At 46.6% G+C, this 24212-nt stretch overlaps 2 protein-coding genes across 3 annotated transcripts in view; one reads left to right on the top strand and one right to left on the bottom strand.

Moving 5' to 3' along the window:
- ADCY3 (adenylate cyclase 3) overlaps nucleotides 1-15431 on the top strand; it is a 121125-nt gene extending 105694 nt beyond the window's left edge. Inside the window, exons 9-22 of the mRNA XM_003411918.4 lie at nucleotides 57-179; nucleotides 511-653; nucleotides 829-990; nucleotides 2654-2741; nucleotides 3748-3864; nucleotides 5914-6173; nucleotides 6462-6524; nucleotides 8137-8218; nucleotides 9087-9245; nucleotides 9763-9909; nucleotides 10473-10592; nucleotides 11780-11903; nucleotides 12615-12739; nucleotides 13416-15431. Coding sequence (XP_003411966.1) covers nucleotides 57-179; nucleotides 511-653; nucleotides 829-990; nucleotides 2654-2741; nucleotides 3748-3864; nucleotides 5914-6173; nucleotides 6462-6524; nucleotides 8137-8218; nucleotides 9087-9245; nucleotides 9763-9909; nucleotides 10473-10592; nucleotides 11780-11903; nucleotides 12615-12739; nucleotides 13416-13598 — 1896 coding nt within the window. The 3' untranslated portion in view covers nucleotides 13599-15431. The remainder of the gene's footprint in view (nucleotides 1-56; nucleotides 180-510; nucleotides 654-828; nucleotides 991-2653; nucleotides 2742-3747; nucleotides 3865-5913; nucleotides 6174-6461; nucleotides 6525-8136; nucleotides 8219-9086; nucleotides 9246-9762; nucleotides 9910-10472; nucleotides 10593-11779; nucleotides 11904-12614; nucleotides 12740-13415) is intronic.
- Nucleotides 15432-15472: 41 nt separating this feature from the next.
- CENPO (centromere protein O) lies at nucleotides 15473-24211 on the bottom strand. Of its 2 annotated transcripts, none has more exons than XM_003411825.4 (7): nucleotides 24086-24211; nucleotides 23746-23865; nucleotides 20659-20828; nucleotides 18847-18964; nucleotides 17919-18178; nucleotides 16403-16574; nucleotides 15473-15756 (listed from the first exon to the last, which is right to left on the bottom strand). In XM_003411825.4, the coding sequence occupies exons 2-7, from the start codon at nucleotides 23789-23791 to the stop codon at nucleotides 15611-15613; spliced, it is 912 nt and encodes a 303-aa protein (XP_003411873.1). In that variant the 5' UTR covers nucleotides 23792-23865; nucleotides 24086-24211; the 3' UTR covers nucleotides 15473-15610. The 2 variants fall into 2 exon arrangements, with proteins under 2 accessions (XP_003411873.1, XP_010590265.1); XM_010591963.3 differs by having other exon boundaries at nucleotides 24095-24211.
- Nucleotide 24212: the final 1 nt, after the last annotated feature.

Here is a 24212-nt window from a genome sequence, read left to right as displayed (position 1 = left end):
AGGGGTGGGCAGCTGGCAGTCTCTGGGGGCCCTGATGACCACTCTTCCCACTGCAGGCCCTGCCAAATGGAGCACCACCTTTCTCAAAGCCCAGCTCTCCTGCCCTCATCGAGACCAAGGAGCCTGATGGGATCACCACCGGATCTATATCGGAGGAGGCTGAGGAGCATGATGCCCAGGTGCACACAAGGCTGAGGGCCAGGAGGGGTCGCTGACTGTCAAGAGGTGGGCAGGGAGCAGGAGATACCAAGATGTGCAGGAAGAGCTCTGTGCTGGGGGTGGGGGACCTGGCTACCAGCCCAGCTCTGCTTCTTTTTAGCAATGGAACCTGGGTAGGTCATTCCCCCATGCCATCTCCTTATCAGTTGTATGAGGTAGGGGTGGGGGGGTCAAGAGACATGCTCACTGAGGCCTTGTCTAGCTCTGATATCCTAAAAGCCTCTAGATTTGAGGTCAATGAGGACATGCATGAGAAATTCTATTCTGTAACCCTGCCTAATTGGCTTATAGGCAGACAACCCCTCATTCCCCAACCCCCGTCGGAGGCTGCACCTTCAGGACCTGGCTGATCGCGTGGTGGACGCCTCTGAGGACGAACATGAGCTTAACCAGCTGCTCAACGAGGCCCTGCTGGAGCGAGAGTCTGCACAGGTGTAAGTGGCTGACTACACATCTCCTGGCGCCTCACTCCTCAACACATGCCCTGTCTGGCCCTACCATGGGCTTCAGAAAACTACAGTCATCTTCAGCATGGCCCGTTGTACTCCCCTTTTTGCTAGGCTGAGGAGACATGGCGTTTGGGTTTCACGGGGCTTGTTTCCACTGCAGAGTAAAGAAGAGAAACACCTTCCTCCTGTCCATGCGGTTTATGGACCCGGAAATGGAAACCCGCTACTCGGTGGAGAAGGAAAAGCAGAGTGGGGCCGCCTTCAGCTGCTCCTGCGTTGTCCTACTCTGTACAGCGCTGGTCGAGATACTCATCGACCCCGGGTGAGCAAGGGGCAGTGGCAGGAGCTGAGGGGATGAGGGCTTGTTTCCAGGCCAGCCTGGGCCAGGAGAGTGAAAGCTCCTGAGGTTCCTCACAGAGATATTAGGGTTTGGGCACCTCTGCTGGAGCCTGATGTTGGGATGCAGACCTTGACAACGTGTTTCCATTCCCAGGGCCCTAGCCGACTGCAGATCCAGAGGCACTCTTCCCTCCGCCCCGGTTCTGGAGAAGCATTACCATCAAATGGGGATGGCCAGGGCTGAGAGAGCAAGGGACAGGGACCCAGGACGGGATGGAGACCTTAGCTGGATGGGCCCCAGAGTAGATCTTGGGACACAGAGACAGAGGATGGGGATTGAGACACTGCCTCAACCTCAGTCGCTGGGGCAGATGTCGCATCCCCTTCTTGGTTCATCTTAATAAAGTCTGAGCCCAGACCGATCTCTATAACAGCAGCAGATCCTTTGGGCCAAGGTAGGGTTATAGAGTCTTTGCCCAGCTGTTGTGGAGCCTCAACTGGTGGGTGACTACAGCCACCCGCTCTCCCCATGGGCCACAAGCAGCTCATTCTTGCTCTGGGATTTCCTACCAGAAAAGGATGAGGTGTGGAGCCCACCTCTGATTACAGTTTGGAGAGCTGTAAAGAGCCTTGGATTCAGTCACACCTTTTTTAATCTTGGACGTGGCTTCCTTGCCTATTAGTTGTATGACCTTGGGCAGGTCACTGTGAAAGCTCGTGGGACATCAGTTAACTCATCTGTAAAATGAGGACTGTAATACCTGTCCCAGTCTCAAGATTGTTAACATCAAACTCGTTTACTTCACAAATACTTATTGATTGCCTACTTTGTGCCTGGGGGTAGAGGTCTGGGGATGTAGCAATGAACACAGCATTGCAGTGACCCAGACAAGTGACAGTGGTGACTTGGACCAGGCTGGAGGCAGAGAAGATGACCATAAGTGATTGGATTCTGAATTTGATTAATCAAAGGATGAATTCTGAATACATTTTGAAGATAGAGCTGACAGGATTTGCTGACAGTTCGGTTATGGGGTGTGAAAGAGTTAAGGATCTCCCCAAGGTTTTTGGCCTGAGCAACTGGAAGGATGAGTTGCCATTAACCAAGATGGAGAATGTAGAAAACAGGTTTGGGGAGACAAAGCTTAGGAATTTGGTTTTGGACAAGTTAAGTTTGAGATGCCTAGGTCACTAAATGGAGCCGTCAAGGCATCAGCTGAATATATAATCTGGAGTTCAGGGCAAGGATGTGGTTGGAGATACCACTCAAGGGGGAGTGCAGACAGAAAAGAGAAGCAGCTCAAGGACTAGGTACTGGCACAGCAGTGTCTCTAAATGGAGGAGGCAAGAAAGAACCAGCAGAGGATGGAAAAGATCCTGAAAACTAAAGAGAAAGATGTTTCAAGGAGGGATAAGAAGTGACCAAGAATCAAGCATTGGATTTAGCAACATAGAGGTTTTTGGTGTTCTTGACAAATGGGAATGGGTTTGAGAATGGGGAGAATTTGGAGACAGCAAGTGTCTGAGTTATGAGATAAAAAGGATGTGGAAGGACCTTGTCAACTGTAAAGCTTTCTTTAACTCTTCTAAGCCCTCACCTAATCTCACTAACTCCTTTGGTCTCCTTCCCAAAATCTCTGTTACAGGCTAATGACAAACTACGTGACCTTTGTGGTTGGGGAGGTTCTGCTCCTGGTCTTGACAATCTGCTCGCTGGCTGCCATCTTTCCCCGGGTAAAAAGCACTTTTTGTTTTGGCTCAGGGCCTCCTGGGAAGTGAGTGTTCCCTCCTATGAAACTGGGTATTGGTGGAGCTATGCTTCCCGTCAAGTCTTTACCAATAGACTGTCTTCTCTTAGGGTGGTTCAGGCATTTATCCTTTCATTCATTTATTCCACATTCATCCACTCACTCTCACTGGAACACCCACTACAGATTAGGCTCTGGTGCTGGTGGATGAGATGGTAAGCCAGAGTCTAGATAAATGGGAGCCTGTGCAGAACAGCAGTGGAGGCCCAGCTGGAACGTGGGTTGGCCCAGATTGTGACCAGACCAGACCTATTGCCGCTGAGTCGATTCCACATCATAGCAACCGAAAGGACAGAGTAGAACTGCCTCATAGGGTTTCCAAGGAGCACCAGGTGGATTCAAACTGCCAGCCCTTTGATTAGCAGCCATGCTTTTAACCACTGCATCACCAGGGCTCCAACCCATTGCAGTCGAGTCAATTCTGACTCATATTAATACTTTCTCTTCTAGGCCCTGGGGTATGCAGTATTTTAGGAAAATTCATCTGGTGGGTGGCTTGCTGGGTATCTTGGAGTATTTAAGTATACTGACCCAGGAAGGGGAAGAGGTAGCTAGGCAGAGATGGCAACCAGTTAGTATGGCTGGCACTGAAAACCATTCCCAGAGATAGGGAGTGGGCACTGCTGGCTGGTGCTGCCCACAGCCTCCTGGGGTAGTCACTGAGTCTGCTCTAGAAAGGGCTTCGATACCTGAAGGCCATAGTATTTCACAAACCCCGCCAAGGAGAAGTGATGCAGAATGTCAGGACCCCTGCACTCTCCTCTCAGCTCTGCCCTACTGCCCTCTGTCAATTTCCCGTTGACTCGCGCACAAAGCATTACTTTTTAAGTTCCTGGGACTAGAGTATGGAAGCTGCCCAAGTCATTAGCAGTCATGCCTATAGGGGAAGAGGGTGATAAGACTCATAGCCCTTGAAATCCCATTCCTTTTAGGCCTTTCCTAAGAAGCTCGTGGCTTTCTCAACATGGATCGACCGGACCCGCTGGGCCAGGAACACCTGGGCCATGTTAGCCATCTTCATTCTGGTTATGGCAAACGTTGTGGACATGGTGAGCTCCTGCTGTCCTTGGTAAAGGGACACACTGCTCTTGGTGTAGAAGGGCTTCCATACTGGCCAGCACGAGCAGTCTACCAACCCATTCCCAAACACTAGACACAGGTTTGGAGTGGCACTCAGGCTCCGTAACAGATCACCCTGGCCAAATGGAGGGAGTTTTTCCCTGTCATCCAGGAAAACTCTCAGACTGGCTTGTTTCCCCACAGCTCCTCCCTCCCCAGAATGCAGGAACCCCAAACCATGTGCCTGGCCCTCTTAATTACAATCTTAAGAGCTTGGTATTATCTGCAGATTCATATGACAAAACTGAGGCTCAGAAAGGTTAATTTACTTGTCCTAGGTCACACAGCCAGTAAGTGACAGAGCCAAGAATTGAGGCAGTTCTAAATCCCAGTCCTGGGTTTTCTTCCTTCTGGCTCAAGGGACACAATGCTCATAAGCACTCTGCGTATCTTCAAGTTTGTAGTGTGGCTAGTGCCGGGTGTCCATCAGGACCAGGGAGGCATACCTGTTCCCCTAAAGGAGCTCTCCTCTGCTCAGCCTTCACCCATTGGAACATTGCCAGACCTTCCTAAAGGTCAGGGGGATGGCAGCTTCACAGAGCCCAAGTGGCTGGGGGCGGACAAAATCACCTTCTGTTCCTGCTCTCTTATACTCTCCTCAGTCCATGGAGAAATATGGAGTCCCACGAGGGGGCAGCCTGCTGCTTTCTTATGGAGAAGTGACAGGACCTAGGGACTCAGAGCCGAGACATGACACTTACTGAGCATTGACTTTGGCTGTCGTTGTGGCGCTCTCCTGCCAGTCATCACAGCTGTCCAGTTTTGGCAGAACCAGTATACTCTCTTAAAAGGCTTACTTTTTTCAAATATAATGTCATATTACTTGCTTTATTTTCTTTAACAACTTAAATGCAGGAATAAGCATGGAAACTTATTCTGCAATGGTGTAGATGAAAAAGCTCTAGGGCTTTAACCAACTGATGAAAAATCCACCTGGAACCAGGAGTCAGGAGCTCCAGGACCTAGCACGACCACAAGCTGCATGGTGCCCACAGCCCAGAAAACAGAAGCCCTGGACTCCTGGCATGGTCAGAGTAGACCACTGTTTAACAGGGTTATGGATACTCTGCACGACATGTAGAGATCCTGTCACCAGTGGAGAGGTGAAAAACTAGGGAAAGTAACACTTTGCACGTGCTAGAATCACGTGCTGAGAATCTCCCCAGAGTCAGACAAGCTCCAGTGGGTGAAAGTTACAGAAAAGCAGGTTCGCTTTCAGTTTATGGACACATGTTCTGTTGACTCTGTCTGCCCAGCAGTGGGCTCAGTGAACGGACTCCAGAAGGTGGTGCGCTTCCGCAGAATGGAAATGCTTGAGTCAAGACTAGCTGGTCATTCAGGGAAGCTGTGAGTGGAGGTTGACTGACTGGCCCACGGCCCCTCCTTAAACAACAGTGTGATGTGAAGAAGAGCGTACTGGACTTGAAGGCTGAAGACTTACTCCTACTTCCGGTTTTGTTGTTGTGGGAGCCTTCGAGTTGATTATCAACTCACAGCAACCCCATGTAACAGAGTAGAATTGCCCCATAGGGTTTTCTAGGCTATAATCTTTACAGGAGCAGATCTCCAGGTCTTTCTCACGTGGAGCTGCTGGATGGGTTCAAACCGCCATCCTTTCAGTTTGCAGCCAAGTGCCTAAACCATTGCGCCACCAGGGCTTTTAGTTCTGGTTTTACCACTTGCTAATTGTGCTGCTTTGGGTTAGCCCAGCTTCTCTGGGTTTTCTATACAATGGAGGCAATACTAAAAATACCGAACTTTTGTGAACATCAAATGAGATGATGTTCTTACTAGATAAAGCTCTTACTAGGGATTAATTACTAACTTTTGTATGATTGTTCCTTGGTGAATTCTGTCTTTTTTGGTGTTTCTGAGGGACCTGTGGGAAGGTGGGGAGTGCCAGTGGAATGTATATTTGCTGTGACATTGCCTCTCTGACCAGTGTCTGCTGTTCCCTCACACCCCACGTTCACCTCCAGCTTAGCTGTCTCCAGTACTACACGGGGCCCAGCAACAGGACTACAGGGATGGAGGAGCAGGACGGCTGCGTGGCGAACCCCAAGTACTACAACTATGTTGCTGTGCTGTCCCTCATCGCCACCATCATGCTGGTGCAGGTCAGCCACATGGTGAAGCTCACACTCATGCTGCTCGTCACAGGCGCGGTGGCCGTCATCAACCTCTATGCCTGGTGCCCCATCTTTGATGAATACGACCACAGACGTTTTCGGGAGCATGAGTAAGATAAAGCCTGATTGGGATCTGCCTTGTCTCCTTTCCCCACCCCAAGCTCCCATTTCAAGGCCATAGGCCTGCCCTGAGGTGGCTTTGCCTCTAGGGCTCAGGGAAGGCTTGCATGGGAATCAGGGTTCATGGCTTCTCACAGACACGCCCCTGCGTGGCTTTGACCTTGCATTAGGTCCCTTCCATTCTTGACACGTGGAAGATTTGGTCTACCTCAGTGTTTGGCTGGGCATCAGCCTCTCGAACCCAGATGGGCCTGAGTGTGCTGTCATCTCTCCCACAGGGTTCCCATCACCTTAGAGAAGATGCAGGTATCTTCTGCCCCTGGGCTCAATGGGACCGACAGGTAAGTGTTACTGCTTGCCCCTTCCTGTCTGTATTTACTTTTTTTTTTTTTTTTTAGAAATAGAGAATACAGCATGCCAAACCCCATGATCTCATCCTTCCAAAGGCACATTCTCTGGGACTCTGTGCAAGTTAGAGCAGTGAATGAGTATCTCTGGAGTGGGCTGGAGAGCAGGTAGAATAAGTTTAGTTAGGACCCGAACATCATGGCTGGTTCAGTGTCAAAGGGAGAGCAGAAGCAGTGTGGTTTGATGGGCGAGATAAAGGGGCTGGGTTGAGGTGACGAGACAGAACCACCAGACGGATTAGAGCCACACATACCTGCTTGGCAGGACAGGGAGGTAGCAGGAAAAGGAAGAGGTGGGAACATGACATTGGAAGTTGGAAGACTTGGATGATTATCCTGCCCTAGTCAGTAATTATTCTCTATGGGACCAGTTTCCTGAGTTTCAGTTTCATCTGTTGAGGAGGATATCAGACCAGAAGTTCTCTAAGGTCCCTCTAGCTGTAAGGTTTTAGAACTTCATGATTCAGTGATTTCACTAGACTATCAAGTAAATTTTAGAAAGACAGATTTGCTAATAGAAGATGGACAGGAGACTTGAATATGCTCTTCACAAAAGAAAAAACCTAAACGGCCCGCAGTACATGAAAAGGCATCACACTTATTAGTAATCAAGGAAGTGTAAATTAAAACCACAAGGAAACATCAATATGCACCTACCCACTTGGCAAAAATTAAAAGTCAGTCTGACAACATTAAGTACAATGGTAACTCATACATTCCTGTTGGGAGTATAAATTGGTACAACCACTTTAGACAACCATTTGGAGTTACTAAGTAAAGCTGAAATTAGACAGACGTATAACCCAGCAATACCACTCCTGGATATGTACCTTAGAGAAATTCACATGCACATATATATTCTGTGATGTATATGCAAGAATATTCATAGGAGCATCGTTCATAGTACATGTACCCAAAACAAATGAAGACAAGCCAAACAACATCAACAGTAAATGGATGTAAACATTATGGTATGTTCACACAATGGAATACTATGCAGCAATGAAAATTAATGAACTACAGCTCCACACACAAAAATATAGTAAGTCTTATAAAGAGGTACAGTAAATTTGTGCCTTAATTCCATCACTGTGGTGTCAGTCTCTCCCTTCTCCTAATTCCTACATGGCTGCAACTACTCTGTGATCAGCCCAGTGATGCAGTGTTCATTAAACATCAGGGGAACAGCCCTGACACAGACACCAAGTATAGCCAGGAGGAGCCCGTGGTTGGCTGGATTTTAGATAGGAACTCAAGGAGACACCAAGTGTAGCCCGGAGGGGCCCGTGGTCAGCTGGCTGTTAGATAGGACCCCAGTGATTCAAGTTTTATTGCCCTGAGGGAGTCTGGACTTGACATAGAGGGTTAGAGAGCTGGAGGGAGTTTCTGGGGCCTAGGGTGACAGGAAACAGCACAGCCCAGGCCCTCCTCCATACTGAGCCTCCTTTGGCTTCACTGGCACAACCTGCCGGCCAGAGGGAATACAACTCCCTTCTAGGAGGGCACCCCGGGTCCTCGTTCAGTTGAATTACTCTCTGCCACGCAGGCTGCCCCTGATGCCTTCCAAGTACTCAATGACAGTGATGATGTTCGTCATGCTGCTGAGCTTTTACTACTTCTCCCGCCACGTGAGTGCCTGCACGCTCTCCCTCTCCTCTTTTGCTCACTCCTTTCAGAGCCTCCTGGAGAAGCAGTCCCAGGGTCTAAAACCCAAACTCCTTAAGAATGCTGGTTCCCTTTACCCAACGTGGCATGGGACGCTGGTCAAGCCACTACCTTCACGGTATTCTGGCTTCCTCTTCAGTAATGCAAGGAAGACCATCTTTACTTCTTCCTTCTGACCTCCGTCAGGATGTTAAAGGGAGTATGTGGCTGGGGGAAGGATAAGTGGTGAGGAGGAGAGAGAGGATGCTGGCACAAAAGCCTGGATAAAATCTCTTTTCTCTAGGCCAGGGCTCACAGCCTCTGCACTCACCCTGGCTCTGGGGGTCACTCACACACTGATCACGTAGCCAGAAGAGAAAGGAAAAGGAGCTGATATTTTGTTTGGTTTAAAGGGAAAAAAAGAGGACGTATCCATACAAGTTTACTGCTCCAGGTTCGCTCATGTGCCACCCAGTGGTTCGCTAGGGAAGTACAGCCTTCCAGACCACTTAGTGACCAAACTGAGTCTCCTTTAAATGGGGAATTCACTCTGGGCGTGGAGACCCTCGCTGTTGCCACCACCCACAAGTCAGAGCTGTAGCTCATATTAGGTCCCAGGAAGCCTTTTGGGTCTCTGCTGTAATTGCAGAGGTTGGGATGCCAGATCCTCACTGCAGCTGTAGGGCAGCCTTCTTGATTAGGTGAACCCTTTCTGGGCCTTACTTCCCTTGCCATTTAGCCATCTTCTCTCCAGTTCTTCCAAGTGGAACCCCTCCATTCATGGTCCTGTTTCCCATCTTCCATCCAATGATCACCCTAAAGCACATACCTTGCTTGTGTCTGGGTCTGCAGGTGGAAAAACTGGCACGGACCCTGTTCTTGTGGAAGATTGAGGTCCATGACCAGAAGGAACGTGTTTATGAGATGCGACGCTGGAATGAGGCCTTGGTCGCCAACATGTTGCCTGAGCACGTGGCCCGCCATTTCCTGGGTTCCAAGAAGAGAGATGAGGTGAGGGGCAGGCCCTCATGCTGGAGTCTGGGGCTAGGAGGCTATTTGTCTCTACCTGCTTTTTCTACCACAAGTCTGTCTGGGTCCAGGCTTTCTCAGCACATGGGGGTCAGGACAAGGCTGGATCTAACTAGCAATCACAATATGAGCAAAAAAGAATTTCACAGCCCTGTTCTTAAAGACATCATGTTTATATGGTCTACATGTCTCTATGAGGCCATGTTGCAGAAGACAAGGCCTTGGCTCGAGCCCACCTTTCTGTCACCTGTGATCTTCTCAACACAGAATGTTCTTATGTCCCATTTCCCAGCTCCGCTGTACCCTCTTTCTCATGGCTAGGGCTGTTACAGGGACTACTATTCAAAGTTGTGATAAGCTATATCTCATTATGCTAAGTTAGGGTAATCTGGTAGATGTTGAGTGCATGTATCACGTGTTCTGAGGAGGCGAGGTTCACTTCTCGATCACATTATCCAACCAAACACTGATTGAGCACCTTGATCCTGCTTCTTTTTAGGAGCTGTACAGCCAGTCTTACGATGAGATTGGAGTCATGTTTGCTTCCTTGCCCAACTTTGCTGACTTCTACACAGAGGAGAGCATCAATAACGGTGGCATTGAGTGTCTACGCTTTCTCAATGAAATCATCTCAGATTTCGACTCTGTGAGTGCCCGTCCGGCTCCTCTCCTCTGCCACAAAGCTAGCCCATTTCAGACTGTTCCCAGCACAGGCTACAGAAGTTAAAGGGAAGTTAGAGCTACTCTAGACAGGCAACATTTTTCCAGATAAGTCCCTCCCAGTGATGTAGGGACTTCTGCAGCCATCTGGAAATGCTGGGATCTGAGGGGTGAGGTGGGACCCTGGGGAATCACCTACAAGTTCACAGGGTAAGGACTGGTCAAGACAAGATCCTGAGGCCCCTCTGACTTCTCTTACCCTCAGATTCAGTAAACATTTATTGGGTAACTTGTGTATCAGAGAAAATGCTTTTCCATACCTGCTCAACCATGCTAGGAGATTGACAATTTTATCTCACTATTAAGGCTGTGGAAACTGAAGCTCAGTACCACATGGCAGGTAAGTGGCGGAATAAATAAACCTCTACTAGGAAAGCATCTCTCGGATGTTTTGTGGGGTGCTTGTAAACAGGAAAACTGTCATTTAGTTGGTACATGCATCTCCCCTGACTGTGTTGACAATTCTCTCTTCCATAACCCTGGCCTCAGCTCCTGGACAATCCCAAATTTCGGATCATTACCAAGATCAAAACCATTGGCAGTACCTATATGGCAGCTTCAGGAGTCACCCCAGATGTCAACACCAACGGTTTTACTGGCTCCAACAAGGTAACTAAATACCCAGTGGCTAAAGAGAGGAGATGGGGCTCCGCCCGAGGCAAGAGATGGGCAGCCCACACCTAACCAAAAAAACCAAACCCACTGCCGCCGAGTCAATTCTGACTCATTGCAACCCTATAGGACAGAGTAGAACTGCCCCATAGAGTTTCCAAGGATTGCCTGGTGGATCTTAACTGCCGACCTGTTGGTTAGCAGCCATTGCACTTAAACACTACGCCACCAGGGTTTCCTAGCCCACACCTTGCAGGTGGGAAATAAGAAGTTATAAGAGGAGCTAACGTTATTAAGGCAAAGTTGCCAGACACACACGGTAGTACCACGCAATGCAAATATAAAACAGGATTTTCTGAGGACAGTTGTATGAGCAGAGCACCTATAGAAAACACAGCCCCCCACCATTAATCCACAGCTCCAGCCAGACCTAAGATCATTTGTGTGCACTGCGGCCAGCATTGTAATAGAGAACTAAGAACTGGGGGCCATCATGCAATTATGTATGAGTGACAGATTCCAGGGTGGAGAAGTGATTTTCTTAGAGAAGGGGGGCCTTCAGACCTCGATGGCAGCCTATTCCTTTTGTTAAGCTAGCTCAGGCCTGCTGAGCCAACTATGTTTAGCTATGAAGAGTGGAAATGAGGTATGGGGGCCTCCACTGGGCTTACTAGGTCCCAAGTAAAACATCTGTTTGAAGACAGATTCTTAAAACATCTTTTTTTCCTTACAAATGTGCTATGATGTAAGAACTACTACCTTCCCTATTTTATGGATAAGGTTAAAGAAACATGTCTGAAGTGACCCATCACCCTCAAGTTGATTATAATCTAGTTGCAGAATCAAAACAAGGACAACTATACAAAATTTAAAGACAAGGTGGTGCTAAGACATGACAGACAGGAAGCAGCTAGGCTGTCAGGGTTTTTTATTCCCTACCAGCATTTTTTTTTTTTACCAGCATTACCCAGTCTTTGTCCCAGACCTATTAGTGGCACCCAGGTAAACTTAGTTGTCACAGTGACAAGTCAGAGTGGAAGAGGTTGCTGGCCCCTTTGTGGAAAGAAGTAGAGAATGAGGCCTTTACCAACCAGGTATAGGAACTCACCTCCTGGCAGGAAGCAGGCTGGGTGGTGATGGGTCTGGACCAGCCTCTGGCACATTCACTGCCTTCCATGGCCTAGGAGGAAAAGTCGGAGAAGGAGCGCTGGCAGCACCTGGCTGATCTGGCTGACTTTGCACTGGCCATGAAGGACACGCTTACAAACATCAACAACCAGTCCTTCAACAACTTCATGCTGCGCATAGGTAAGGGCTCTAGGCTTGCCTGCTCCTCGACATGCACCCTTCTGAGGCAGGAGACTCCGAGCAGAGAGGCTTAGAAGGACCTGAAGTGTTTCGGCTGGGGAGGTCCACAGCCTCACAGAGCTGAAAGGAACCATAATTTAGTCCCCTGTCTCTTCTAGAAAATCAAAAATGAAATGATGGCCAGCTATACCCATCCTATGTTGCGTACAGTGATAGCCCTTCCCCTGAGTCAGGCTGGGAAGACCCTGTTCGGTGTCTACTTTTCCAAGAGGACTTCTGTGCCTACTGAGGGCTTTGCTCACCTCAGCTGAGCCTGTCCTTTGAAAGACTGCCAGGAGTTAATGTCACTTGCTACCCCCAAATGAGGGGTTTCTCACTCCTCCTGGGTGAGATCACAGAAGACTGGAAATACCAAGTGTGTGTGTGTTAAAGGGAGTTCATGACTGTCGCATTGAGTGAATTAATGAGCATGTGGGGACAGCTGACGCGTGCCAAGCATATGGTGAAGACAGGATAGATGATTTCTGCCCTCTGGTAGCTTAGAGTTTAGTTTCAAGACAAGTTTAACAAGGATATAACATGCTGTATAATCAGGAGCTTGTGGTAGGGGTCAGGTGACAAGCACTGTAAGGAGGTGGTGACTTCTGAGACAGTGGTGATGGCAGGGTCTGGCATGTAGCTATGCTGAACCTTCTTCGGCCTCCACCCCAGGCATGAACAAAGGAGGGGTACTGGCTGGCGTCATTGGAGCCCGGAAGCCACACTACGACATCTGGGGCAATACAGTCAATGTAGCCAGCAGGATGGAGTCCACGGGGGTCATGGGCAACATCCAGGTACGTCCAGCAGCAGAGGTGAGCTGATTCAGTGGATGGGACCACCACCAGGCTGGTGCATGTTTGCCACTAGAGCTGCCTCCTTCTTGTTGGCCCAGAATATTAAGTCCGCAGTGCTGAGATTAAAGGCAGGAGTGGGAAAGATGCCTCTACACCTAGCCTCAGTGGAGGGGAAAAAATATTTCAACCCCATTTGCAAAATTTAGTTTTAACTTCTGGGTAAGAATGTCCTGTCTCTTGGGATGAATGTCCTGACATCTTGTGGCTCCTGCGGTTCCCCCTGAAGTAATCCTGCACGTATACCAGTTGGGACTGGCAGAAAAGCTTCATGAATGGGCAAGGGAACAAACGAGCAGGAAGTAAAAGTTCCAAACAGTAGTGCTGCTACACAGGCAACCTTTAGCTATCCCCTGAGGACGTGGAGGACTAAGACTTGTCTGGAGAGTGGAGGGCTCCAGGCATATCGCCCTGTGGTCCACTGTTCTCCACCCATTGGAGTGATAGGGGCTTAGCCTTGGGCAGTTTAGAGAACACTGAGGCCCAATGTGGGCTGAGATCTGTGGGTCATGTTTTAGTGCCACCTGGGTCAGTTCTCAGGCCCAGCCACCACAGCCCTATCTTCACCTTCAGTCTTGGCTCACTCTAACCCCATGCTCTCACTTTGTCCTCCCTCTAGGTAGTAGAAGAAACACAAGCCATTCTCCGAGAGTACGGTTTCCGCTTCGTGAGGCGAGGTCCTATCTTTGTGAAGGGGAAGGGGGAGCTGCTGACCTTTTTCCTGAAGGGGCGCGATAAGCCAGCTGCCTTCCCGAATGGCTCCTCTGTCACACTGCCCCACCAGGTGGTAGACAACTCCTGAGTGGCCTCTAGCCCACAACAGTCCAAATGGGGAGGGAGGATTTATTTTTTGGAATCAGAGAAAAGCCTTGGGAAAAGACAGATTACCAAGTCCCGATGTTCCCAAACTGTTGACGTACTCACTCACATAGACTTTAGGTTTAAAAATCTCCTCAAGCCTTCATTTGTTCATGGATGTGTGAGCTCTGAGGGTGGCCAGACTGCCCCTCAGCGTGCCTGCAGCTTCTCCCAGAGAGTAGGGGTCCTAGACGTAGTACTGGAACACTCCTCCCAGAGCTCACTCCAACCAGCACCTTTCCCCCCAGAGAGGCCATGGCCACTGTGAGCAGGAAAGCATCAGAGGTAGAAGGAAGCTGCCTTTGCTGGGCTGGGAGCACAGGCGGGGGAAGCTCTGCTGAAGATGAGGGCCCGGTGGCCAGCATAGCTGGCTGGCAAATGCTCTGCTCCCGGCTGTAACTTGGAGGCAGTGCTTTCATTCTGGAAAGAGCTCAAGCTGGAGACCTGACTGTCTCCGTGTGGTCTGAGTTAGCTTAAATGGCCCTAGTCCTGACGTTCCTGATAATCTTGAAAGGTTCTTCTGGAACCCCTGTCACCTTAGTCATGAGAGCAGAAAGTGCAATATGTCCTTTTACCCGGTGGCAGGGGGGCAGGGGGATTTATTTCTGAAAGAAAAAATATATACACAGATCTTCTACATTTATATTTTTAACTTTCTGTTAAAAAAACACTCCAATATTGCCTTGCCTTTGAGCTCTTGCTACAGTCGCCTTTGCTACTGCTTTAAGAGAGAATTTACAGGAATTGATAAAAACAAGACTGTTTTATTAAAAGCTTTATTCAACTTGAACATGATCACTGTGAATATTTTGACTACCTCTTGTCTGAGAAGTTCTAAGTCATGCCATCAGTCCCCACCACATGCCTGGAAGGCAGGAGCTTGAACTAGGACATCTCTCTTTTAGTCTAAAGCTGCTGCCTCTAAATGATGATCCAAGCTGGCTTTATCATTCCCCTGTGCTCTTCCTAACGTTAGCTGGAGCTCCCACATGTGAAGGTTACACGTTACGCTTCATGATCACCGGGTCTCCCAAATGACCGTTTGAGAGTGAGGCCTGAATGCAGCTCTGGGCCTGGGGCAGTAATGTAATAACAGCTCTTATTTTGACTGGGCAAGAGGGGACAGGACTTGAAATGGCCAGCCAGAAGCAGGTTTTGAAATCTGAACTGGCCCTACACATGCTGTTATAAACCAGGAACAAAAAAATGCCAGCAGATCCAAGGCCCAAGATCATAGGGAAAACTGGTACATTACACGGCCAAGGAGGTGGGGAAGAAGACTGCATGAGGGAGAAGAGATGGAGGAGGGTCTGCTTCCTTTGCAACAATGACTGAGTTTATGGCCAGATTTCCAACCCTACTCTTTCAAAGCTGACTTTAATACATTCAGCTCTCTACTAAAATGTTTTAGAAAACAAAATAATAGACTGTTTTATTCATGGTACTTTTTCTCACATATTTTTTAATAAAGCAACAGCCTATGACACAGTGCTCCAAACCAATGATTAAACACTTTCTTCTTATCTGTGCAATTCACCTATCACGAACCCACAGTACTCTAAGAACTTCCTTTTCAAAAGTCTCAGCAAAATGAGGCAGCATTATGTAAAGCTTCCATAAAAGCCAGAAATACTGTTTAGTTGAAGGATATGCCTGCCCTCTTTCACAAAACGCCCTCTACTGTGCCCCACAAACCACTTTGATTTTCAGGCTACAATGTATGATCAATTCAATTAACACCTTAAAAGAATCAGTGATCAGTCAAGTGGAGAATTGCCCAGAACACCCACTGTTCATAGACTCAAACCTGGCCCTTACCGTCCTGATGAAGAGATAGGTGTCTGTTCTCATTGCAAGGACGGTCCCCAACGAGTCTGAGCTGTTCAAGAGTTTTCAGTTCCTGGAACCCTGCCTGGAACTGTGTACAGTACTATTGTACTCACTTCTGACATTTTCTCAATGGAAATAACAGGGGGGCAGGCTCATATTCAACTTTTCTCCTCCAGCAAATGAAGTGAACGCTTTATGTAGTGACGTTGTACGAAACAAATTTTCATGGGAGACTCGCTGTTCTTCCCATGACGTGGATAATGCGTCTGTCCCTAAAGCAGAAAAAATATCAATCTTACCAGTGTAAACAGGGAATGACAACCTCGATCACTGATATTCTGGACCCGTATCATTTTGAGACAGGAGACTTAGGACAGACAGGGAAAGCTAAAACTAGGGTGTGCAACCCGTGACAGCTTCAAAATTTCTGCCTCCTAAAAACGTTTTATCCAGTTTTTCATTATTGCTAAGTCACATTACTGTGCTACATTTAACAAATGTCTCTCAGTCAGCTCTGAAAATTTCCACTTACTCACTTTCTAGAGCGCTAAGTGTATACTGACTTGTCCCTTCTGTTTGGCTCCACTGATCAGAAATGACTCTCTGACTCAGGCTCATTAGTTGTCTTTCTTCAGGAGGGGTCTCCAATGAAGATTAAATCATAAGCTGAAAACCCTGGCAGAGGTGGGTGGGGCAAAGGAGGAGAGGAAACTAGGATAATTATGTTTACTATTTACAAAGAGGAAAAATTGGAAACAAGGAATAATACTTTTTATCTTACTGAGCACAATTATACATAATCACAAGAGAGCATCTCAAGAAGTCCATTTGATGTATTCTGCTATTTTGCCCTCTGTTTCAATCTTGAATAAACTAGCACGTACTGTAACTTCTTCACTGAGGCATGCTTCCTCTTACCTCGATGTGTAACTGTGACGTCAGTTGGAAGCGTCACTGTGAGGTCCTTATACAACAGTCTGGCACAAAACAGGAAGGACTGACCCCCTAGCTCCACTTTGTAAGTAAATGACAACACGTTGCACAGTGAGTTTCTCTGTAAGGGCCCAGCCAGAAACGCTGCAAAGTCACTCTAATGGGGGAGAGGTTGAAAACAGAGAAAATGGTGATTACAGCTCCCAGGTGGTGGCTGCAACACTTCAAAATACGTCTACCAAAAACAGGGTACACCAAATACATCTACCCGTTAATTAAATGTCAGAGAATGAATGAGGGACAGAGAAAGACCTCAAAAAAGGATTAGAGACAAGAGATTTATAACATTCATAACTAAGAAAATCAGTTTCAGGAAGCCGTCATTGAGTAAATGGCCGGGGGGGTGTTATTTCTGCCAGGAATTTCATGAACACTGCATATATGGCTAAGAGCCTTCATGTCTGCATTCATATATCAAGTTTAATCTAACTAAAAATTGGGAGCTTCAAAGTCATTCCAAATGCATGGGGTGGGGAAATGCTAAGCTAAAGGGTCACTTATTCCCTATTGCCATTTATTTCCAGTTTACTTTTTTCACACCAACCCTAGCTCTAGTCTGCAACCCTAAGAGGGTAGAACAGAGTTTCGATAACTGACATTATTCCTCTGAGGTATTTCAAAAACCATTATCTCTTTCTTTCTCCTTTGCATCTATCCCCAAGGCTCACTAAGGCCCTTGACACATAGCAGATATTTAATAAGTCCTTGTTGAATTAAAAGTAGAGCAACTGTAGAGACTGACAGAATGGGAGAAAAACACGGAACCTCAAATTCCTTTAAAAATAAAAACCAGACCTAGTGGACTGGTTGAGACTGGATGACTCCCCTAGACTACTGCCCTGAGATATTCTTCAAACTGAACTGAGGGTAACCCAAGGTCACCTTATAGCTAAATAACAAATTGGCTCAAAAAAATAATGCATGTCATGGGTAAGTACTGTGCTCCTTTAAAAAAAATCACCTATATGAGACCAAACGGTCAACAATTACTTCAAAACAAAGATGAGAATGTAAGGGGGCAGGGAAAAAAGATTACTGGAAACAGAACAATCAGAATAGAAATCAGAATGTTCACGAATTATGAAGAATGTAACCAATGTCACTGAACAATCTGTGCAGAAATTATTGAATAGGAACCTAAACTGCTATGTAAACCTTCACCAAAAAGACAATAGTCTTATTTAAAAAAAAAAAAAAAGACAATCTTATTTTAAAAAAAAAAGTACAGCAACTGTACTCCAATACTTTGTGAGGGGAAGAGAGGGTCAAGCATATAAGCTTGAGAACCATATTTGGGGGTGAATAATCTCTTAACCAGTATCCATGCTTTAACATCAATTCCAGAGTTTCAAAAGGGTAAGAAAAGAAGGTGGATATAAACATTAGAAGAACGATGATCCTGGGCCCATAAGATGAGTTACGTAAGATTTCAGACAGATACCTGAAGTCGATCTGCCTGGTACTTCCTCCCAGCATAACCATTTAGGTGTTCGCAGAGACTGAACAGGAAGTGCTGGACATCAGTCTGTAAGTATTTTGCCGCTATCTCTTCTAGAGGAATGAAGACTGGAACTGAATGGTGATGTATCCAAAGTGGTTTCTCTATGACAAGGTCCACGATATAGGAATCCAAGAGGTTCCCATCAAAAGCAGTGTGGATGCAGACAGAGACTCCTCTGCTGGTCAGTTTACCACTGAGCCCTGGGCAAACAAGATGACAGGCGGCAGCCATATTTTATTCATTCCTGCACCCTCAGCAGCGGCCTGGTATATGCAGTATGTGCTCAAATGTTTGCTGAAAGAATAGCATAGGCTCTTTTTTCCCCTTGACCCTCGCCCACTTTATGAGTCTGAGTTGTCAAAACCACAGAATAGTAGAAAAGAAAAACAATGACTCCTAAATACCAAATTACTGAAGGAGATATTTTGAGGTTTTCAAATTACCTATTCCTTTTTTCCCCCGAGAGTGTCAAATAATCTATGATAGCCCTCAGTTCTTCCCACAATCCTCTTGTGACATAGATGGGAAAGTAAATTCCCATTCTAATTATAAAACAGAGACTGAGGGGTTTAAATTATATGACCAATGGCACAAAGCCAGCCAGCAGTAGAGGAAGTTCTAGTATAGGCTCTGGTCTAGGATGAACAGCTTAAATCAATGGTCTAAGCCAGCCACCAACCAATCTTCAGCCATACAGAGGCCAATCTTGGATATAAAAAAATGCCTACAAATAGCATGTCAGCTTGGTGAATGTGTGCTTGGGGGAAAAGGGGACAAAATAAAAGTTCATGAAATGAATCCAAGATAAATAATACATCCAGCAGACTGATTAGAGAGACGCAGTCTGAAACAGGTCAGAAAATGGTACCTGTAAAATGGTACGCCTGTAGAAGTGCTTTCAGGTTTTCCAGCTTTGTCTCTAAAACTTCCTGTTCACTTGTCTCCAGTGTCTGGTCAGGCTCTGTACTGGCGGCAGATGCTTCAATCTGCAAGTCAGGCAGCAAACCAAATCAGGCACAAGGGAATGTAGCACAAGGTCGCTCTTCTCACCTAATGGGATAGAAGCTAAATGCAGAGTATTTTATGTTATGTGACTGCATCAAGAAATGCTCCAAGTAGCCAGCCAGACAGAGAGGAAGAACTGTGTGAGTCACAGTGCAAGAAATCAGGTAGAAACTGTGCTGGCCTGAAGACCCATTAAAATTTTGGTGGGAATGCAGTATCATGAGGGAGGAAAAAAGAGGTGTGAGTAAAGTCTAGGATGACCACAGGCTGAGTGAAATAGATGGCTGTGAAGAGGCGAGGCTGGGACAGTTGGTTTGGGTCAGACAACACAGGGTGTCGGGTGTCAGGTGCCAGGGTAGGAAAAATTGACCTTAAGGCTTACACTTTCCGCTATGACACAGATGTTTTCAAATCAACCCTCCCTCTGAGAACACCTATACAAGCTGGCTAAAATACAAAAAACAAATACACAAGCAATCAAGCAAACAAACAGAAAATGGCTGGAAGGCATTAGAGAGCAACCAAAACGCTCAGGATGGAAGAGTCAAGATAAATGTTCTGAAGTTAGCTGGACCCTCCCTACAGCTTTACCCCTCAGAATATGTACTGGTTGGTTTATAAAACAAGGCAGATGGAAACCACAGTGGCCTAGTGGTTAAGTGCTAAGGCTTCTAACCAAAAGGTTGGCAGTTCAAATCCACCAGGTGCTCCCTGGAAACTCTATGGGGCAGTTCTACTCTGCCCTATAGGGTTGCTATGACTTGGAATCGATTGGACGGCAACGGGTTAATGGGCCTAATAGAAAGCTGCAGACGTTTGCAGCAGCCTCACTGTTTCAGGGAGACAAAAACTGGAGACCAGGGTTACCAAAGCATCCTTTCTACAGGCCAGGATCCCACAGAAAAGGGAACCCAACTTTCTACATGCAATTTGTCCTCCTGGCATTTGCCAATTCCCGAACTGCATACGTGTTACTGGGTACTGAGAAACCAAGCAAAAAGAAGAGACTAAAGATTGAAAAGCCAAACAGATCCTGGCAGTCTTAGCATAAAAAATTTTTTTTTTCTTTTTTTATGCTAAGACTGCCAGGATACTGGGAAATAAAAACTGAAGTGCAGGGCCTGCCAAGGAAGATGGGTCTGATAGAACCCCCCGCCAACCCCTAGACTTTCAATTCAGAGTCCTAACTAGCAGTCTACTGCAATAATCCTGGGGTGCAATCACCTAATAAGTACTGATTGCAGATGTGGATAATGCTTGAGCTATGACAATGGAGGTGGGGAGAAAGCAAAATGACAATCTAAAGGACAACCTGCCTATATGTGGGCCAGACAGAAGACTGAAAAGAGGGAAGGGTCAAAGTTCATTGTGAGGTTTCATGTCTGGTTGAAAGACAGACGGCACTAATGACAGAAGAACCAATGACTCATGTCAGGCTGAGACTGAGGTAACAGGCTTAGACGTCTACGTGGGCAGGTTAAAAAAGTATTATGAAAAACTCACACAACCCATCAGCAATGTCAGACAATTGTCAGCTGATAATATTAGCTACAACTCTACAGGTTTGATCATCTGAGGGATCAAGGACTGAAATCTATCCAGTAAGACCAGTGGCAAGACACATCGCACCTTTGTTCTTCGCACCTAGGAAGCCTGCCAACATCCCTTTACTCACCTCGGCTTGCCGCTGCTTCACTTCAGCCCTCAGCTTATCTCGCAGAAGTCTCAGTTTATGAATCCTGGTCCCAAGAGTGCTTTCCTCTGCCTGTGTCCTCTGTGGCCCTTCAAACCGTTTATGAGATCTGTTCATTTGAGTCTCCAGTCTTTCCAAGTGAGCTAAAATACCTAAGGAAAGTAGGAATGGAATTTCCTAAGAAGCCAAGGATTTTGGGGAGGACAGAGAATGGCCCTCTTAAGAACTCTGTGGCCAGCTAAATTGTTAGACATTCACCACAATTTATGTGTGATTAAACCAGAGGAGCTGACAACAGAAATCTATGATCAACAGCCTCTTAGTCTGAACGCGGATGTACAAACTGTCCCTGATCAGGATACTATCCAAAGATAGCATATTTCAAAATCTAAATCTGATCATTCTATCCAGCTGGCTAACACCAGCTGATGGCTTCCAGCTGCCTACAAGTCTTGCTGGCCTCGGCCCTCACCACCCCCCAACCCCCGACCCCCCAACCCCCACCCCCACCCCCCCCCCGGCTCCTAGCCTCATCCATATTACACTGTTCCTTCCCTTTGCACTCCTACGCAGGCCTCCTTTCAGGCTTTCAAACCAGCTGGGTTCCTCTACACACCTGATTCCCTCTACCTGGAATGCTCTTCCCAAGCCCCCTTATTCACCTTTACCTAAATTTACTCTAGTTCCTTCTTAGCGCTCAATGCAAATGACATTTCCTCAGGGAAATCTTTTTGGTGCCTCCAGAACAAAGTCAAGTGCCTTCTCATAAGATATAAAAAAGTGTGTTGTTACTTTCCTCCGGAGAAAGCAATGTCGTTTTAATAGTAATTAGTGCGATTATTTGATTAATGCTTATCTCACCCACTGGACCTTAAAGCACCAAAATCAGGGACCCTGTATGTTTTTGTTCACCTGTGTACCCCTAGTATCTAGCACAATGCAAGACATATGGTCAATGCTCTGTAGATATTTTTTGAAAGAATGGACAACCAGGCACAATGCTCTTGAAGGCTAAGTTCCCTTGGCATACATCTATAGGAAAGTCAATACTACTGCAATAAACACAGTTATTCCATTTGCTTGGAAAAAAATGTAATCAAATAATAAATTAGCATCTAATTATTTTATTAACAAAAGCTTCATTTATCCAGCAACTATATATTGAAGATCTATTATGAACCAGTGGCTGTGCTAGAAGCTACTGGTATGCAAAACGAAGTCCTGCCCTCACAGACTTTACAAAAATCATTTAATGCTCAGCCGGGAGGTGATGTGAAAGGTACACATACATGGACTAAATTAAAGTGTTCCAGGAGATGCTTGGTCAAATTCTACTTTATGAACCTAAAATCCACTGGCACTTAACTATACATGTAATATTTTCCTCTTCCTAAGGAAAAAGATGAAAACAACAAATTGACACTGCTAACTATTGCTCTTAAGTGAGTCACTCCAAGATAAGGTAAATTCTGCATTTACTACACAAAGAGATTATTCATGCTCCCAAAGCTTCTGAGATAAACAGATTTTCAACACTGTGCCAGCATATTGCTTACAGTTGCTACTAAAGAGAAGACAGAAAGCTCTCTATTTACTAAGTCTGCCTTGTATGGTTGCATCTCATTTCAGGCAGTCAGTTCTGTCCCAAAAAAGATTACAAACAAGTGAAAATCTTTCCTCATTTAAAGAAGTCACCTAGTTGCAACCAAAATTCTGTGTCCTCTCCTCGCAAATCAGTGGGGAGTTCAGACTGCTCATGTTTGAAAGAAATTCAAGTCACAAGCAGGAAACTGAACCCAGTAGGGCTAACAGCTAAAGGGGCTTTGACTGGTCTAAATCTCTTGATAATCGAAAACTTCTATCTCATTGCTTATTTTAAAATAAACAAAATTAGTCCTAGAAAGGGTCACCCTGATTTTGGCATGCTCCTGATACATCCCACCCAAACCCACCAGCATCGAGTTGATTCCAACTCACAGCGACCCTATAGGACAGAGCAGAACTACCCCATAGAGTTTCCAAGGAGCGCCCAGCGGATTTGAACTGCTGACCTCTTGGTTAGCAGCTGTAGCACTTAACCACTACGCCACCAGGGTTTCCTCCTGATATACAAAGTCGCCAATTTTTAGTCTTGAAGTAGTAATGTCTTAACTCAGATATTGTTTATTATCTACCCTCTCAGCTTGTTATATGAATATAGCTAATTCTCAGTTATCCACGATAATAACAACCCAGAGGCAAAAAGAGTCACCAAATTCACTGACTCTCTTGGAAATTGCTTTTTAAAACTGTAGAATTATTTCCGAAATTAGATTTCATGCAGGTTTTCCCAAAGCGCTAATGCAGAACTCTTTGGATTTAGATATCACACTTGAAAAGTAATTTGCTGCTTTGAAAAAGTTGCACAGAACTATAAAGGGCACATGCTAAAGGGAACTGTCCACATATATTACTGGGTACTAGAGAGGGAAACAACTTTACCTCAGGACAAAAACTCAGAAGCAAATTTCATTCCCAAAGGTTTGAATAAGGACCAATACAATAAAGGTCATAGTTCCATTATGCTCATCAACTAATAAAACGTTTACTGAACATTTCCTACATATTAAGACACTTATGCTAGATGTCTTACTTGCAAAGCATGTAAAGAATTAAATACTTACTGAACATTTCCTATGTATTAAAAGCCAAACAAACCAAACCCGTTGCCATCGAGTTGATTCTGATTCATAGGGACCCTACAGGACAGAGTAGAACTGCCCCATAGGGTTTCCAAGGAGCAGCTGGTGGAATCTAACCACCAAGCTTTTGGTTAGCGGCGGAGCTCTTAACCACTGCACCACCAGGGCTCCTAAAAAGAGGCGGGGGCCTAGAAATATTTGAAGTAATTTTTCCCTGTTCAATGATCTTGGCTGCCGGCCCCTTTAGGTCTTCAGTGTTAGTTCCCCTTCGCCATCCTGCTCCCACACAGGACAGGTCACTGAACAGTTACGGGAGGAAAGGGCTCTCTCAGCCTGGGGGTCTTTGGGCAGCAGCTTATAAGGCGGGAAGTAGGGGCCCTTTGAATACCTCCTTTGCACTCGCCGTCTTCACGTAAAGTATTCGCTGGCTCCATCTCATCCGCAGATTTCTAACAGCCTTTCTATGAAGCTGCCCAGGCAGGTGGGAACGGGGACCTAGATTTCCTTGCTGACAAAAAAAAAAAAAAAAAGCTAATCACTCATACAATCACATTCACACAAACCCAGACAGCTGGACACATACTCGCCGACCCCCCTGGAGCCCCAAGTGTTCGCGCTAAGGCTCCCCTTCTCCGGCCCGCCCAGACCTTTTCCCGCCCTCCTGACGGCAGGGCCCCTCTGCCCAGCCCTCCACCCTGATCACGGTCTTGTCCGCCACTGGGTCTTACTTTTCTTACTTCTCTTGCTCAGCCAGGCCAGGAATGTGAGTTCCCGCCTTCCTCGTCTTCAAAACTAGCCCAGTAGGTCCCAGCGTCCTTCGCGCTCCCGCCGTACAAAAACATGGCGGCGGCCTGG

Source organism: Loxodonta africana, chromosome 12, assembly GCF_030014295.1.
Source record: "Loxodonta africana isolate mLoxAfr1 chromosome 12, mLoxAfr1.hap2, whole genome shotgun sequence".
NCBI lineage: Eukaryota > Metazoa > Chordata > Mammalia > Proboscidea > Elephantidae > Loxodonta > Loxodonta africana.
This window is presented reverse-complemented; position numbering and strand designations above follow the sequence as displayed.